This window comes from Copadichromis virginalis, linkage group LG20, assembly GCF_057382275.1.
Source record: "Copadichromis virginalis isolate Kocher_CV1m ecotype Utaka linkage group LG20, C_Virginalis_male_GT1.1, whole genome shotgun sequence".
NCBI classification, from domain to species: domain Eukaryota; kingdom Metazoa; phylum Chordata; class Actinopteri; order Cichliformes; family Cichlidae; genus Copadichromis; species Copadichromis virginalis.
The window spans coordinates 23,468,888-23,485,082 of record NC_140637.1 but is presented as its reverse complement, the minus strand read 5'-3'; the positions used below and the strand labels follow the sequence as shown (position 1 = coordinate 23,485,082).

The 16,195-nt window shown below is 38.8% G+C and overlaps 1 protein-coding gene across 1 annotated transcript in view; it reads left to right on the top strand.

Moving 5' to 3' along the window:
• Positions 1–381: 381 nt before the first annotated feature.
• Positions 382–16,195, top strand: part of b4galt5 (UDP-Gal:betaGlcNAc beta 1,4- galactosyltransferase, polypeptide 5) — a 33,063-nt gene continuing 17,249 nt past the window's right edge. Inside the window, exon 1 of the mRNA XM_085444956.1 lies at positions 382–937. Within this exon, the coding sequence (XP_085301082.1) occupies positions 832–937 (106 nt within the window). The 5' untranslated portion in view covers positions 382–831. The remainder of the gene's footprint in view (positions 938–16,195) is intronic.

Genomic DNA, 16,195 nt, shown 5'->3' with positions numbered 1-16,195 from the left:
TGGTTTGCTCAAATACGTAATAGAGGTCTGTGCTTTAAATGGACAGACTTTAGGGCTTCTAGGTTAAAAATAGTCTTGTATTTACATCCAAACAGTGGTCACAGTATACTCATGGAAGGAGGGAGTGGACATCCAGTATTTACATCCCCTATGATTTTTTTTTAAATCCCAATATTGCTAATAAATTAGCCAACTGTCTAGCTCAAGTAGTGCTGTGAAAAGCTCTTTAACCATTACGCCATAACGGGTGCAACGTCTATCGAAGCGGGCATCTTATTCGAATTTTTTCTCGCCGGTGTTACGTCGGTAAACGTCGGACGCGTACATGTTTGCTAGGCCCGAGCTGAGCTGTTGTGAACGCCCACTTCAGCTACTGCTGCTTTTTTTTTTTTTTTTTTTTTTTTGCGGAGGGACAGCTCCATTCATAGGGCTGGGCAGGCGAGGCAAGGCAAAACGCAGGAGCGGCAACACCATCGGCGACTAGTGTGAAACCCAGATGATGGTCTCACACTAAGTGTATCAGGCCAGTTCAAAGCGTGCTGCCGTTATCAGACCTTTCTTCATTGGACCCGCAGCGAACCTAAACCAAAAACAGTAATGGAATTTAAGTGCATTTCCTGAAAATTGGTGGTCCTATACTCGCCCTGCCGCGGAAATAGACGGACTTCCTAGACGCCTGGCTCATCGCTGCCGCAGCCCTACCACTCCACTCGGCTCATTTAACCCACACAGCCACCGGACTACTGGCTCTGGCATCTGGATACATCGAAAAGGATCTGCCATTGTTTTAGAAACGCGAACGTGCCTGTGTGTGCTTCTGTTGCCTGTATAATGCCGACACATTTGCGGTTCCGGAGAAGGTCATTCCTTGGGCTTTTATTCCTTTTTACGCTGTCCACCTCGGCACTGTATTTCATCTACTCCGCCCCCGGAATCGGTAAGTCAAGTCAAATTGATGAATTTATTCCAAAAATTGTAGGTGATGAAGATGTAGTGAGGTTGTTTGTATGGGCTGTTAGGTCATGTGTGACAGCTTGGCTGAGAAAAGACGTTGCCATGCGCCTGTACTCATCTTCCAATCTATGATGATGATGATGGCCATCTGGGTTGCTGGAGCTCAGACTATAATATCCATGTACCTGGACACTATAATAATAGTATTACTGATGAGCGTGTCTATTATATTCATCCCGATGTTAGCAGGCCTAACGGCTATGATTATATTGCTCATCGTATCGTCAGGGACCACAGAAAAAAATGTGATATTTTGGCCCTCATCTCAGATACCCTGATGTCACTGATAGACTTATCAACGCCGAATCATATTAATTTTACAGTTCTTTCTCTCTCTTTTTGATATACTTTATGAATCTTGGATACATGAGCCTTAATGACATCTGCGGTGTCAACCTGAGCATAGGGATCACTTACAAGCGAGTCATTCCTAGATCATATGCCGCCTGTTAGTCACATGCAATTGTGTAATATCACATGTCCTGAATACCTCCTATAATTAATTCATTAACGTTTCCCATCATCTCCACCCTTCTCTTCTTCTTTTACTCTCTGTGTGCCTTACTGAGTGTGTGTGTGGACATCCCCGTCACCTCAGCATCTGGCACATCCTTATTTTAGGGCCTTGTAGCTTCAGCCGTGGCCCATTCATCCTATCAGCCTGGATAACTAGGCATGCTATTTTGGACTAACACCAGCTACCTAATTTTAGTTAATTCTTTCGCGCTTACCTTGATGTACACTTAATTAAATTTGGACTTTTACCTCCGCTTACAGTAAGTTTCCACTAATTAGCTTTAAGAACATTGACAAACCTTAATATCACCCAATAAAATATGGACCTTGCCAACAATTGTTCCTTTAGCTGGACTGACAGATATGGTAAGAAGCATTTATTGTCACTGTTTACAGGGTGCAGTGAAATTGCAGGTGCTCTGACAGTGACATTACAAAACACATGCATGCATCCATCCATACATAGGCTATGCCCAATCATACACACGATCATTTTCAGCCTGTCACAAAACCATATAGCATAAGGGGATAAAAAAAAAAAAAAACAGAAAAGGCAGGCTAAAATACAACGTTTTTTTGTAAATGAGGAGCAAAATCGTGGCTTTGAATATTATTCTATATTTAGACAAGGAGAAGAGGAAAGTAAACAGACATTTTTGAGGAAGTCAAGACTGCAGTTAAAAGTGCTTAAAAGTTAGAAATACTTTGATGCTTGGCTATTTACTGACTGGATGTCCTGTTTGGACTAACTGTGCTGGTAGTTAAAGCCAGGCTCTCTTAAAGCATAGTGAAGTAGTAACTGCTTGGTTTAGTTCTATTCTTAGATGTCACAAATCATCAATCTGAGCCAAAATAAACCAAGAGATTGTTTGTCTGAAGAACAGCTTCTTTCCTTTCTTTTCTCCGTGTTTGAATAAAATCGCAAGACAATTAGTTTTTCTACCCTCCCACCACCACCACCACCACCACAAAGAAGAGGATGGCATAGAATGCAGTGGACTTTTGTCTTTGCTTATTATAAGTTTCCACTAATTAGCTTTAAGAACATTGACAAACCTTAATATCACCCAATAAAATATGGACCTTGCCAACAATTGTTCCTTTAGCTGGATTTTAAAACGCTGACGGATATGATAAGAAGCATTTATTGTCACTGTTTACAGGGTGCAGTGAAATTGACGACATCGATATTCGCCTAATAAAATATGGACTTTGTCTCCAATTTGTTCCTTTAGCTGGATTTTAAAACGCTGACGGATATGATAAGAAGCATTTATTGTCACTGTTTACAGGGTGCAGTGAAATTGACGACATCGATATTCGCCTAATAAAATATAGACTTTGTCTCCAATTTGTTCCACTAATTGGATTTATGGACGGTGAGAGAGATGTCACTGCTCACAGGGTTGCAGCAACATTACAAAACACATTGTTGCGTATGTATGGATACAGTCAAGACAGGATGACATGAGGCGTTTGCATGTTTAATGTGTAAATAAGGAGCAACAGCATGGCTATGCATACATAGATAATTTCCATATGATACAGAATTATTTGGGTTTTTTTCTTCTCGTTTGACTAAAATAGAAAGACAAGCTAAGCTGTAGTGCCTCTTCACCTCACTGTACAATACCTTGTGCAATACTTTTTGTAAATAGTCAATGGTGCAATAGACCTCAATACTTGAAATGTGCAATTCACTTGTATTTTTATATTTATTCCTATTTATTCTATTTATCCCCTTCGTATATTTTATTTATATTTGTCTCTGTATTTATATGTGTGTGTGTGTGTGTGTGTGTGTGTGTGTGTGTGTGTGTATGTGTATGTATGTATGTATGTATGTATGTATGTATGTATATATATATATATATATATATATATATATATATATATATATAATATTCTGTAACTGTAACTTCTGTCGGTGCTGTGCTTTTTGGAAATCGAATTTCCCAGAGGAACCCACCCGAGGGATTAATAAAGTTTTATCTTATCTTATCTTATCTTATCTTATCTTATCTTATCTTATCTTATCTTATCTTATCTTATCTTATCTTATCTTAATTCCACTACCAACACTACCACCAACATTACAACCAGCACAAAAAAAAGATGACATAGAATTCATGTGATCCAACTGTAGCCTTTCTAAAACATCAAAGAAAAAGCTTTTACTTCTTCCTCATCTAAATGGATATTGATCTATTCACGCTTTTTACAAGCTTTGGACAACTTAATCAATAATCAAATCAATTCTCATATGGAGAAAACATTGCTGACAGGAATAGCCTGTGTTGGGTCTGAGTAACAGAGACCAATGATTTCTCTAAATGTGAAAATCCTTCATTTAGTTGACTATTTTCCAGCTCGAGCATTGATGGTGTCTGGTAACTGACAGAGAGCTGCACATGCCTGTATTCATCTTCCTAGGTGTCAGCTATTGTGTGGCTGTAATGGTCACATGGATTAATGGGGTTTGGTTTAGAAGCAGAACAAGAACCAGAAGCGCCAGTCTATTAATTATAGATGGTAACCAGGAAAACAAGGCAGCTTTGCTGCTGTTACTAAAAGCCTCACTTTAGTCTTTTACACTTGGGGAGCCTGGGTGAGCTCTGGCAGCAGACCTTAACTGAAGGTTTGTCGATAGTGCTTAAAAAGGGAGTGGTTTTGTTCTTTATTTTTAATCATATGTTGTGATCTTTTACCTTTTACTCACTGGCAGTGTTATTGATTCAGAGACATACGCAGAAGTTTCACATTCTGTGGTCAGTGATGCATCAGTGAGCTTACACATAAGTATAAATTGAACATCTGAAACAATGACACAATGATACAGTTCGAATGAAGTTTCCCCAACAGAATGCATCATTTTGAATGGCTTTAATCTCTTGGACCTACGTGCCTACCTAAAATAAGTTGATAATAATATGATACAGACAAGTTTGAATGATAAATCAGCAATCAGACATACAAAATGCTGTTACCTGGTGTGTATACTCTGAGTATTAAAAACTGTCGGGTTGACATTTTAATGTTAGTGTTGATCTGATAAACTGTGACCACACTCTCCACATTGTAGTCTGAACTTCCCTTAGCTTTGACCACATTTTAAAGATTTGAACAATGAAAATGCAGTTCTCAGAATGTTTTTCTGTGAGACGGCTGCTACATTCTACACAAATAATCCAAGAAAATACTTAGGAGTACCTTTACTTTTGCAGTTGTTTTCTCCCAGCATGCAATGTGCGTTTAATAAGTTAAACAACAAAATCCTGTACCATTAAGCAACACGTATGACCATCTTTCCACCCCTTGATAAATGTATGAAATACATCATTTTGGGCTGCCACACATTTTAATGTGAACTGAAAAGTAAATCAGAATAGTTCAGAGTATAGAGAGGAAATTTCACAATTAAAAAGGGCAAGAGGGTTAGGAGGGGAAATGGAGAGGGGAGGATGAAAGAGCTGAACTGAGCTCCTTTCCTTCTGCTGGTTTGCACATTGGGGAACCCATCCAGAGCACCTGAACAGGGCTTCCTATGATACTCAGGTGGCTTTAGTGCACCATGCCCCAATTTCACAGCTTACTCTCTCTCTCTTTGTGCACTTTCTCCCTCCCTCAGTTTCTCTGTCTGCATGTACTCATATGCACTGATACCACATCCTCTATGTTGTCCCTGACCACGGATGCTGACTGACGCAAACTGGGGATGCAGGGCACAGCTGGGCCCGATAGAAGCAGTTTATTTAATTAAAACATGTGAGGATCCCACTGGAGCGAGCGCTAGGGAAGACACAGCCTCTATTTATAGGTTTGAACACCGACGCGCACACACACCTCCATATCCAGGGAGAGCAAGGAAGACAAGAAACCAGGTGCCTCTCTTTGACACTGGAGACCCTGTTTACCCTTCCATCAATATGGAAAAGTGCAGGCGAAACTCCTTATGTAATGACATTTCCATTTTACCTTGTACCTGATTCAAATCTAGGTGTGCCCTTATGATAGTACACACCTTGACAGTGTGTGTCATTCATGTTTTTTTTATAATGTAATAATAAGGTATACTTTATTGATCCCCGTAGGGAAATTACTCCTCTGCATTTAACCCATTCATCCAGTGAAGCAGTGGGCAGCCACCAATACAGCGCCCGGGGAGCAGTGTGTAGGGACGGTACCTTGCTCAGGGGTACCTCAGGGTAGCCGTTCAGTGGAGTTGAACCCCCGATCATAGGGCAACCACTCTACCTACTGAGCTATTCCTGCCCCTGCAATTTTTAAATTGACTACTACAAAGCAAACACACACTCAAGCTATGTGGTTACCACACATCCTCTCGGCTGCACAAGAAATATTTGTCTTGCCCTAACTAAGTATTTAGAATTTCTAAATGTAGACTGTCAAATCTAATTTGAATTTGCTAAAATAATCTATAAAAAATATGTTTTTTTGTTTTCTTTTGTTTTTTGTTGTTTTTTAGCAATATCTGCAGGATTAATCTTTTCTTTCACAGAAACATGCTTCGCAAATCATAAAAGGTTTCTTTTTAAAAACTCGTAGAAACTCATAAAAGAAGTCATGAATTAGGTGCGAATCTTGAATCATATCTTTTGCAATGTAATGACATCAGTCAAGCAATTTCTTATCTTGTGCTAATGAAAACCATAACTTTCATTTGCAAAACACATTTTAGCATATTTGAATTTCAGCATATTGGTAGTTTATGGCTACACATTTAAATTATGTAACATGTGGCGTTTTGTGTGTTTAAAAACGTATATATTTATTGCTATAGAATTATTCCCAGTGAATGTCAGTGGAAATGTAATAAAAAAAAATCTATTTCTTGTAGCTTATTTTCTTACAATAGATCACCACTTGCAGAATGCATTTGCAGTTGATAATCTAACTTCAATCGCAATGTCATCCTTGATCGCTTTGCAGTAGTACTATAAATGGCCTGCAAATGGCCTGCATTTGTATAGCGCTTTTCTAGTCCCTAAGGACCCCAAAGCGCTTTACACTACATTCAGTCATTCACCCATTCACACACACATTCACACACTGGCGACTATAGTATGATAAATAAATGCTGATGGCATTCTCCCCACCCTGTCTCAAGAAATTACTTGCAGAAGGACCACCTTCTGAATTTTTGCTTGGCATTGTGCCCTTTCATCACTTTACGGGCAGAGCCATCAGGGTAGTTCTATGTTGTCATGCTGCTTGCAGTGTGTTTCTGAGAAAGCTGTTTTCCCAGAGCAGTTTCCATTTCCTCTGGCCACGCCCACTATGTGTTGCAAGTGCAAACTTGTATGATTCACTTATATGCATCTATTTGTTTGTGCAGCCACTTATAGCCTGGAAAAGTTTCCAACTTAAGTTTCTACCTTACTTCGGGATCATTTGAATCCTAATTTGAGTAAAAAATTACTTCTGAGGTGGGAAGGTTTACGGGAGGAAGATTCTTATAATGATAAGACAGATAATATTTTTAAATTTGCAGTTTGGAATTTCTAGGGAAACCCACATTAGGTCTGCATAGTACATGTTTGTAACAACAACAACATGTTCAAATGCAGCCCTGTTACTCTAGTCTGAATGGGGTAAATCATTAATTTTGTCAAGGTGCATTACACTTTAGTTCATTATGCTTAATGGATTTGTTAAATCGGTACTTTGACTAAGAACAAACAGGCAATTGATGAGCATTTTAAGTACCACTAGAAGAATTAAAATCCAAATAAGTACTAGTTGTAGTAAAACTGCCTCTGTTAAGTCTTGTATTGTTGGTGTTTATACTCAGAGTTTAAAAGCATGGCTGATGGTAACCACAGAACTAAAAATTGGCTGTACTCCAGTAGAGATCCACTTGTAATAATAACAGTGTCTGTGCACTGCAGTGTTAAGTGAGTGTGTATGTGCGTGTGTATTTAAGTGCAAGTGAGTAGAGTTGTCTGTGGAAAATGCGGCCTGTTGTGTGTCATAATACTTGGAGCCCATTTGTGCTTGATGGGTCGGTTACTTCTGTGCTGATGCTGGTGTCTCAATGTTAATGCCTGTGCTTCTCTGGCACTCTTAAAGCAATTTATCCTGGTCCTAGAGGCCCAATGTAGTACTATTCTTACTCCCTCTAACACCCTCCTGCTACATGAAGTTGCTGGAATTAGCCAGCAACCTCAGGCTAATTTCCAGAAGCTAGAGAGAGCCAGGGTGAAATATTAACTGTGTGCCAAGCTGCCTCAGGTGGGTTTCATTGTGAATAGACAAGCGTGCTGAATAGGGATTAATTATGTAGCTTTAACTTTTGTGACTCTCTTTAGACAGTTGCAAATGGATGTCTCTGATTTAATAGTAAGTAGAAAACTGTATGAAATCTAAACACACACAAAGTTGAATGCCTGAGAGTCCAGACACTAAAATTCCTCTACTTTGGTGTTTGACATTTTCACTGCAGTTGCCATGGTTCCCTCAGGACTTGTTCCCATCCAGGACTGACTAGTTTTTAATGTCACAGGAACCAAAGAGACATGCCATCCTGCTTCCCATGATGGTCTGTATGATGACAAATCCTCATTGATACAGCCATTATAGTAATTTGGGATTTTTGATAGAGACATCTCTTTTGGATTGAGATTGTATAGATAGGACCTCTCAGTAAACTTCAATAGAACTAGTATAAATAAAACAAAGTAACCCTGATGGGTCAGAAGAGCGCTTGCCTCAATATTTCAATAAACACATATAAATTTTGTTTATTTTCATATGTGTAAATGCATGTGCAGAGATAAAGGACATGTGACTTAAAACTCTGCCACTGCAGGAAGCAGTAAACAAGATTAAATTGATTAAACTGTAAGCGCAGTGTATCCTGATACATGTTTATTGTGTGATATTCTTTACATGGCATGTTTGAGTGAAGTTTTCAAAATATAATAAATATAAATATATTGACAATCAGTGTCCAGCCTACTACTGGTCATTCCTGATCTTTCTAATTTCCTTTATCGATAAATACAACTTTTACATACGGGTTGCTGACAGTAGTGTGAAAATACCAGTCATCAGTTCCAGATATATCACCAGATATTCTACTAAGATATTCATGTACACCTCTCTAGGACTTACAGAGAGTAGGCAAAGTAGAGTAACTAGTGAAGTAGAGTAATGGTTTGGTAGAAATTGATGATTATTAACTGGCACAACCTACCTGAGTATTGTTGTTGTTGTTGTTGTTGCTCTTTTATGAACACAGAGCTAGCATCATCTAATGACTGCTATCAGCACGAGAACAGTTATGTATGCTTAAAACGCATTTTTATTTACTGGCTTTTAATACAGCATGAGAGTTATTTGTTAATTCATATTTGGTGTTTGCTATCAGTACTCTAAGTTAATTTATTAGGTATGTTGTATTCTTGTACAGCACTTTGGTCAACGCTCCTGTTGTAATTAAATGCGCTATAAATAATAATGTACAATGTAATGTAATGTACTCATTTAATTTTAGACAGGTTGCCTAAATGTGAGAATGAGTTCCCTGTGATCAAATAACCAACTGGAAGGGATAGCTCAATAGGTAGAGTGGTGGCCCCGTGACCGGAAGGTCCGGAGTTCGAATCCACTGAATGGCTACCCTGAGGTATCCTTGAGGTAGGTACCGTCCCTACACACTGCTCCCCGGGCGCCCATTTATGCAGAGAGGAATTTTCCCACAGGGATCAATAAAGTATACATTTATTTTATTTGTTTATCACCAGATCTCGATCCAAAAGAGCGTGTTTGGGATGTGGGGGAACAAAAGATTAGTAACTTGAAGGCGCTGCCCACAGATCTGCAACATCTGTGTAGTGCTATCATGTCAATGTGGATCAGAATCTCAGAGGAATGGTTAAAAGCACTTTGATTTTGATAGAGGCCACAAAGAATAAAGGTGAGGGTCTATTTGGTAGTAGTAGAGAGAATCTAATACTGAAGTGAAAAGTGCTGAACAGTTCACTTAATCTCAGCAGTGTTGGTTTAATAAATTATGATAAAGAATCTAAACTCTTAAACTCTGATTTACTCAAATTTAAAATGTCCTTCTCATTTTATTTTATTGGTTTGTTCTTGGTTTTTTTTTTACTTGTAGCTTCTTTGAGATACAAGTAGGGCATAGCATGCACAGTCATATGCTCAATCATTTTTCTGTAAAATGACTCCTTAGCTGCCTGGATATTTGATCAACAGATAGCTAGTGGAGGTCAGTGTTGGTATACCACTGCTTACACCTTGATTATAGTCTGTTATGGACACGGACAGCTAGAGACAGTACAGCAGAGTAGTCATTCCTCTTAAACCTTGATTATACTCTGTTGCGGACAGTTGGAGACAGACACAGAAAGTAGTCGTTCCTGATATTCTTCTTTAACGTCTGGGACTGCATCTGGGTCACATGCACATTTGATGTATTGTAATGTAAAATCCCTGGGGTGGAGTTCAAGCATTCTCAAAAAATTAGCAGGCGCATGTCCGTACGGACCTTCGCACTCAGTGTATGATGACGAAGTTTCAGTTGCTCAGACCCTAACGGACTCGCAGAAACAAGAAAGTATAATTAAGGCCTTAGCTGGAGGGCAGTGAGTTATTTTAGAGGCTTACTGAGGGTCTTGTGTTGGGGCACTAATCATTTATGTAACCTAATCATCTGGGGGAGAATCCCAGTCTTTGTTGACCTGGTCTGAGCCTCCCTTTGTTTTTGAGACGGTTACCGTGGTTACTTTTGGTCAAATGTTTGAGGGCAGTCAAACATGCTGGTGAGGCATAATCCAAATGCACACAGTGAGGTGATGAGTGACGCACTGCTGATTCTAGGGGATCATTATTGCAGGGACAGCATTGGTTTTAAACTTTGCTCACAAAAGCCATTTACTGAAAGCAAATATTCGCTGTCTAAGCTTTACATGAAAACATAGTGGAAATTCCAAATTGTTTCACGGAGACATTAAACTGTAAAGTTTTGCTCATCTACCATTATTTGCTTTAAGCATATTCCATTTGGACTAGTTTCTATACCTTGACACAAAAATAAAGGTGAGGTAAAAGTAATGATAGAGTCACAGCAAGCTGTCCAGTTCTATCCTTAAAAAGTAGTTCTGCTTCATGCTGTGGGTGCTCTTGGCCACAACAGATTACTGGATTCAGTGGCTGCGTGTAATTATTGGAAAAATCTGCTTACTTTTGCTAAATGAATCACCTGACTGACACATGACACTGACAAATGCTTGTGTCATATAAGTGTACATGAAAATGTCTGCCAGTATGAAGTGAACCAGAACTATATTTATTAGGGGGATTTAACCGTCAAGATTCCAATTCATTCACTTCATGCGCAATCTGAAAATTTATGATAAAATAATGAAATTGTATATTGTCAAAGGACAGCTTCACATCATGTCATACAAAACCACATTTCTGGCCATTACTCAATACCTTAAAGCAGGGACTGAAAAGTAGGCAAAGGTGTAAAGGCAAGGCAAGGCAAGGCAAGTTTATTTGTATAGCATAATTCAACAACAAGGTGGTTCAAAGTGCTTTACAGAGACATTAGAAACAAAAACAAATAAAAAGCATGATTTAAAATTATAGCTGCAGTGTTCAGTAATATTGTTTGCTACTTGGATTTTGGAGTGATTTGCATTTTAACAATAAAAAGTTGTAATGATTTTAGAGATAAACCATTTCATCTTTTTCCTGTTCGGGTATCTGTTTATATCAAATAACAGTCCAGTAACAGTATTAAATTATTAAGCTGTTTTCCTCGTTGTGAGATCTTGGAGTCATCTTTCACATGTAAGGCAACACAAGGCTCAGCTTAAACACTGCTTTTCTATCTTTAGAAGATAAACATAATTCATACATAAATATAAATGTAATGAATTGGTATTTCTTGGTTAAATAACCCATTTTATCAAAGGTGATAAAATTCTCTTTTAATTTCTAATATTATTATTATATTTATTATTATTATTATCATTACCGGTATTATTATTAAAATGAAAAAATGCCTCAGCATTAATCATCTGTTTAATCTGCTGTCAGTGCAAAGTGAGTCAGTACAGCTGCACCTGTTTGTCTGTTTATCCAGCACCACTTCCTTCTTCCCCATTCATTTGGCTCAGACACGGGAACAGTAGGGGAAATACAAAAAATTTAGTTTTTTTTTATCTTTGCAGGGTTCCATCTGAACAATGAAATGTTCTCATGAAGTTAAGTAGAAATGCATGGCTGAGTAAAGAGAATTGTTTTTTTCCATGTGCATCATTTGCATTAAAACAGAAGCACTATTATTCTCATGAAATATTAAATGTATCAAATGCAGCTCCAAAGCCTTAGCAGTTTTTTTAATGTTAGCTAATTAATGCATACATACACATGCATGCAGTATAAAATAGCACATACATTATTTATTCCATATTATTATCTTGGAATATCATCTCATATGTTTTCCAAAATCATTACACAGTTTATGTTGCAGTTAAGCAAATAGAGTTTTTAATTTAGCATTGATGTGATTAACCATAATATCGAAGAGTGTCTCAATGTGGGCATTGAAACCTCGGTGCTGTGCACAGTTTATGTATTTTGAAGGATTTCAAATGGTAGCTCTAGCGTGCCTTGTAGATAGTTGAATGTGTATATCACGAGGAAAGGTTGCGTTATTCTGCATCTTGTTCCACTATATGTCACTACTACTATTGTGCAGCGTGCAGCATTTGCTTGCCGCTCTGGCCCATTGCTCAGTCAACAGGAGTAACCTCCAGCTGTGAAGAGACTTCAGCTTTGTGGAGGGGGAGATTGGTAGGAAAATATCAAGCAGCAGGAAATGTGCAGTACAGTGTATGTTTGGGGGTTGGGGTCCATGTGTACCTGTCTGTGCATGTCCTTTGTTTGCCCATTATTCAGAGCCACTGCAATAACACAGGAATGCATTGGACAACTGCCAAATATAAAAGCAGGAGGAAAGGGGTGAGATGAAGCTGTGGGTGTACTTGAGGAATGAAGCAATGCCCTGTCTTAGCAACACTGCAACTGTCTTGCATATTGTGACTTGACAAGAGTTGAAGAGCAGTTTTTTCGTCATACAGATCGGAAGGGCAGTTGGTTCTACCTAGGTTAGATGTGCAAATTAAGTAAACTCTACAATTTCAGATTTTGTGAAATGAAGAGGCAAGAAAGGAAGTTGCAGGTCGGGTTAGCTGGTGAAATACAAGAGAAAAACAGAAACATCTGGCAAAAGACCAAAAGCTACGTGAGAAGGACCCAGTCATGTTGAGCTGGTTTAATGATCTGCATAGTTGTATTTGGCAGGAACTGCTTTGTTGTTCACAAAACAAGCACTTGAGATATTATTGGCATACTACAGTAGAAAAAAAGTGTAGGAGAAAGGAGGAGAAGGGCGCTCTCCAACTGGCAGCAGACTTGCTTCAGAGGGCTAACAGCAACTGGAAATAAAACATGCTCTAAAATGATAAAACTTAGATTTTTATTGCTCTGAGTCCTGGAACTTAAACTTCAGTCTGAATGCTGAATATTCCATTTTGTTATGCTGGGAATTACATAAAGAAATTCTGTAAACTGTGGCCTACAGTATATATTTGTTATTTTTAATGAAGTCGTGCTTTTAATAGTTGTGCATCCTTATTATTATTTTTTTTTATTTAGGCATCGAGCAGTTCTGAAACACTATAAAACTGTAAACTGTGACTCTTAAACGTCATAGAAATCCACCTATAGTTGGGCACAGGCTTCCCTGTAGCTAGCAATGAAGTCACCAATTTACTTTAGAGCTAAAAATAAAACTGCCTATCAGGAGAACCAGAACATTTCCTGGTGGCTCTAGGGTTTTCTGCACGAACAGTCAGCTTGTCCAGCAATAATAAAACAGCTTTCAGAATCCCGGCATCAGGCAGACTTTCTCACTTTTGTTGCAGTTGTGCGCCTGTTAGATAAACAAGGAGCTGAATTTGTTGTAAAGCTTTATAAACCAGAGGAGGGCTGCAGATTCGAGGTGATTATTCTCAAGATGTTTATCACTACAAGCAGTGCAGTTCATGTGGGTACACTTAACACTTTAATACTTAAAAAAAGTATGTTTATTAAACCGTGCAACAAGCAATGGTTTGTTTATTTGTTGTTTTTTAATGGAGGCTGTTAAGTACTGTCATCAACGGCAGCAGATGACTCTCTGGTATAACATTAGTTAAAATACACATGAGCTCTTTATTTCCTTTTTGTAACTGATCTGAAGAGGAACCATAGGTTTTCCTTCACTTCTCACTTCTCAGTACTTTCATTGTTCCTCATGTCATGTTGCCACCCTGTGATCACACACCCAGTCATTTCTTTCATTCTGATCTGAACTCTTTTCGGACAAAATCTTGGACCATTTATAAACAAACATTTCCCATAGTCATGATTGAGTGAACAAACTGAGAAACAACCTTCCGTTTCATCCTGCCTGCTCTTATCACTTACAAAAAATGTCCCATTAGGGTGAGAACGGGAGCGCACTAGTAAGGGAGAATCTCTCTCCATCTTGAGCTAACATCCATATATATCAACAATCTGTCCATCTCACTCTTTTCCTCTCTCATAGTCCTTCCTTTAGATCTGTTTTCCAGTATTTGCCAGCAGCAGGGTGAAAACAAGGGATCCTGGCACCACTGTGTCGTTTATGTAATTCTCACTGCCACTTCTGGTCCCCCATGCTTCTCTGCCATGTAGTGGCTCAGCAGACATAACGAGTCGGGGGGGGGTCAGATATGCAGACAAAAAGGCTGATATGAGCATGTTCACAGACACACACACACACACACACACACACATCAATAAAGTATTCTGATTCTGATTCTGATCCAAACATTTGGGAGAGCAGAACAGATGGAGGGACAGAATGGCTAGTGCAAAACCAATAATGAACTCAAACTGCACCTCATGTTGTCCCTGCTGGCATGTGTTAGTGTATACTGTGTCTGAGCATGATTACATTATGTGGCTTTTTTTTTTTTTTTTTAAATAGATAGACATGATTTTTCCATTACAGTTACACTTTATGTACAGTCAATTCCTGCATCTATAAAATATTCTATTCTACATTTCATACATATAATATAGCATGCCTGTTTCCTGCAGTCTTTCAAGAAGTGTGTTTCTTCTTCCAGCCACAAAGTTTCAGGCATTTATGTCCCCTCCATCTTTGCAAATTGCTGGTTAGTTTCTTTAGCACAAACAGAGCTGACACTAAACAGATATGAGATGTTTTGCAAACTTTGGGATACAACAGGCATTTCCAAAGAGTGGTTCTAAAGCCCCAGTAATGTTCACATATCATGTCTTAATCCAAAAATGCTACATCCAAAATGTCCAAGTTAAAAAAAACACTGTTTGCATGACCCACCTTATATCCATTTTCAGAATTATAGTGATCGTATAAATATAGTTGGTGACTAAAGAGGGAAGTTCAAAGCAACCTTAGAACCTAGCGGTCAAGAATGAGGCAGTTTCTGTAAGAAGGTTTGAGTTTCAAGCAATAGTCCTCTCACATCAAACATTCACATTTAAAGCTCTTTAAATTCGAGTTCCTTTTTACTCTGCTTCCTGTGGTCACAGTCATTGAGCACATGAATCATTGATCAGTATTCACCTCCAATTTTAGATCAATAAAAAACAAAATATAATGGTAAAGATTTTGCTAGAGGGTATAAATCCACTCTTACGTCTAGTCTCTGTAGGTATTCCCATTTGTTTTTATCTGAAAAAACTGAATGTAGGATTTATGTTTCTCGTATGCTCATATCTGCTCATAATGCTGGGCTTACACTGTGCGATTTTTTTCAGTCGCGCGATTCAGCTCCTGCTCAAACTGTACGATTGACTCGCAGGGGTTAGAAGTTCATAGGTCACGATGCAGGATGCACTGCTTTCACTTCTGATGCAAGTCACACACAGTATGAAACTGATATTTTCACTGACAGTAACAGTGGCATAACAAAAGAGTAGTTTACTTTTCCAGACGTCCCTCCATAGCAGGCATTTACCACCAGCAGAGACATTGTGGATGGGGAGGCAACATTTCAGAGATACTGCGAATAACAATGATTGATTGAATTCAGTTGTCTCAAGAGGAGGTTAGAAGCTTTTAGAAGGCAAGGGGGTGGTTCCCACGTCCCTAGAAAGTGGGCACACAGCCATGAACATAAGTACTGACGTCATTTAATTTACGGTAAAAGAGTACTGATCTTGTGAAAAAGAAGAAGGAAAAAAAAGGCGTGGGGTGCACTAAGAATGTAGACTTTAAGGCATTTTTCTTTTTTTGGGAGCAGGTCTGCATTCCTGTGCATGTGACGAGCATTCTGGTCAGTGCACGCATGATGGTTTTCCTGTAATTTTATTTTTATACACAGCGCTATTTGGAGTTAGTCTAGATGTGATGTGAAACAGACTGTGTGTGTGTGTGTGTGTGTGTGTGTGTGTGTGTGTGTGTGTGTGTGTGTGTGTGTGTGTGTGTGCGCGCGCGCGCGCATGCTCACCAGTGTGTCATGCGCGTGTGTGTGTGTGTGCAGGGGAGCTGTAAGTTTAGTGGAAGCTTCCTGATCTAGTTATGACGAAGTGTAACGTA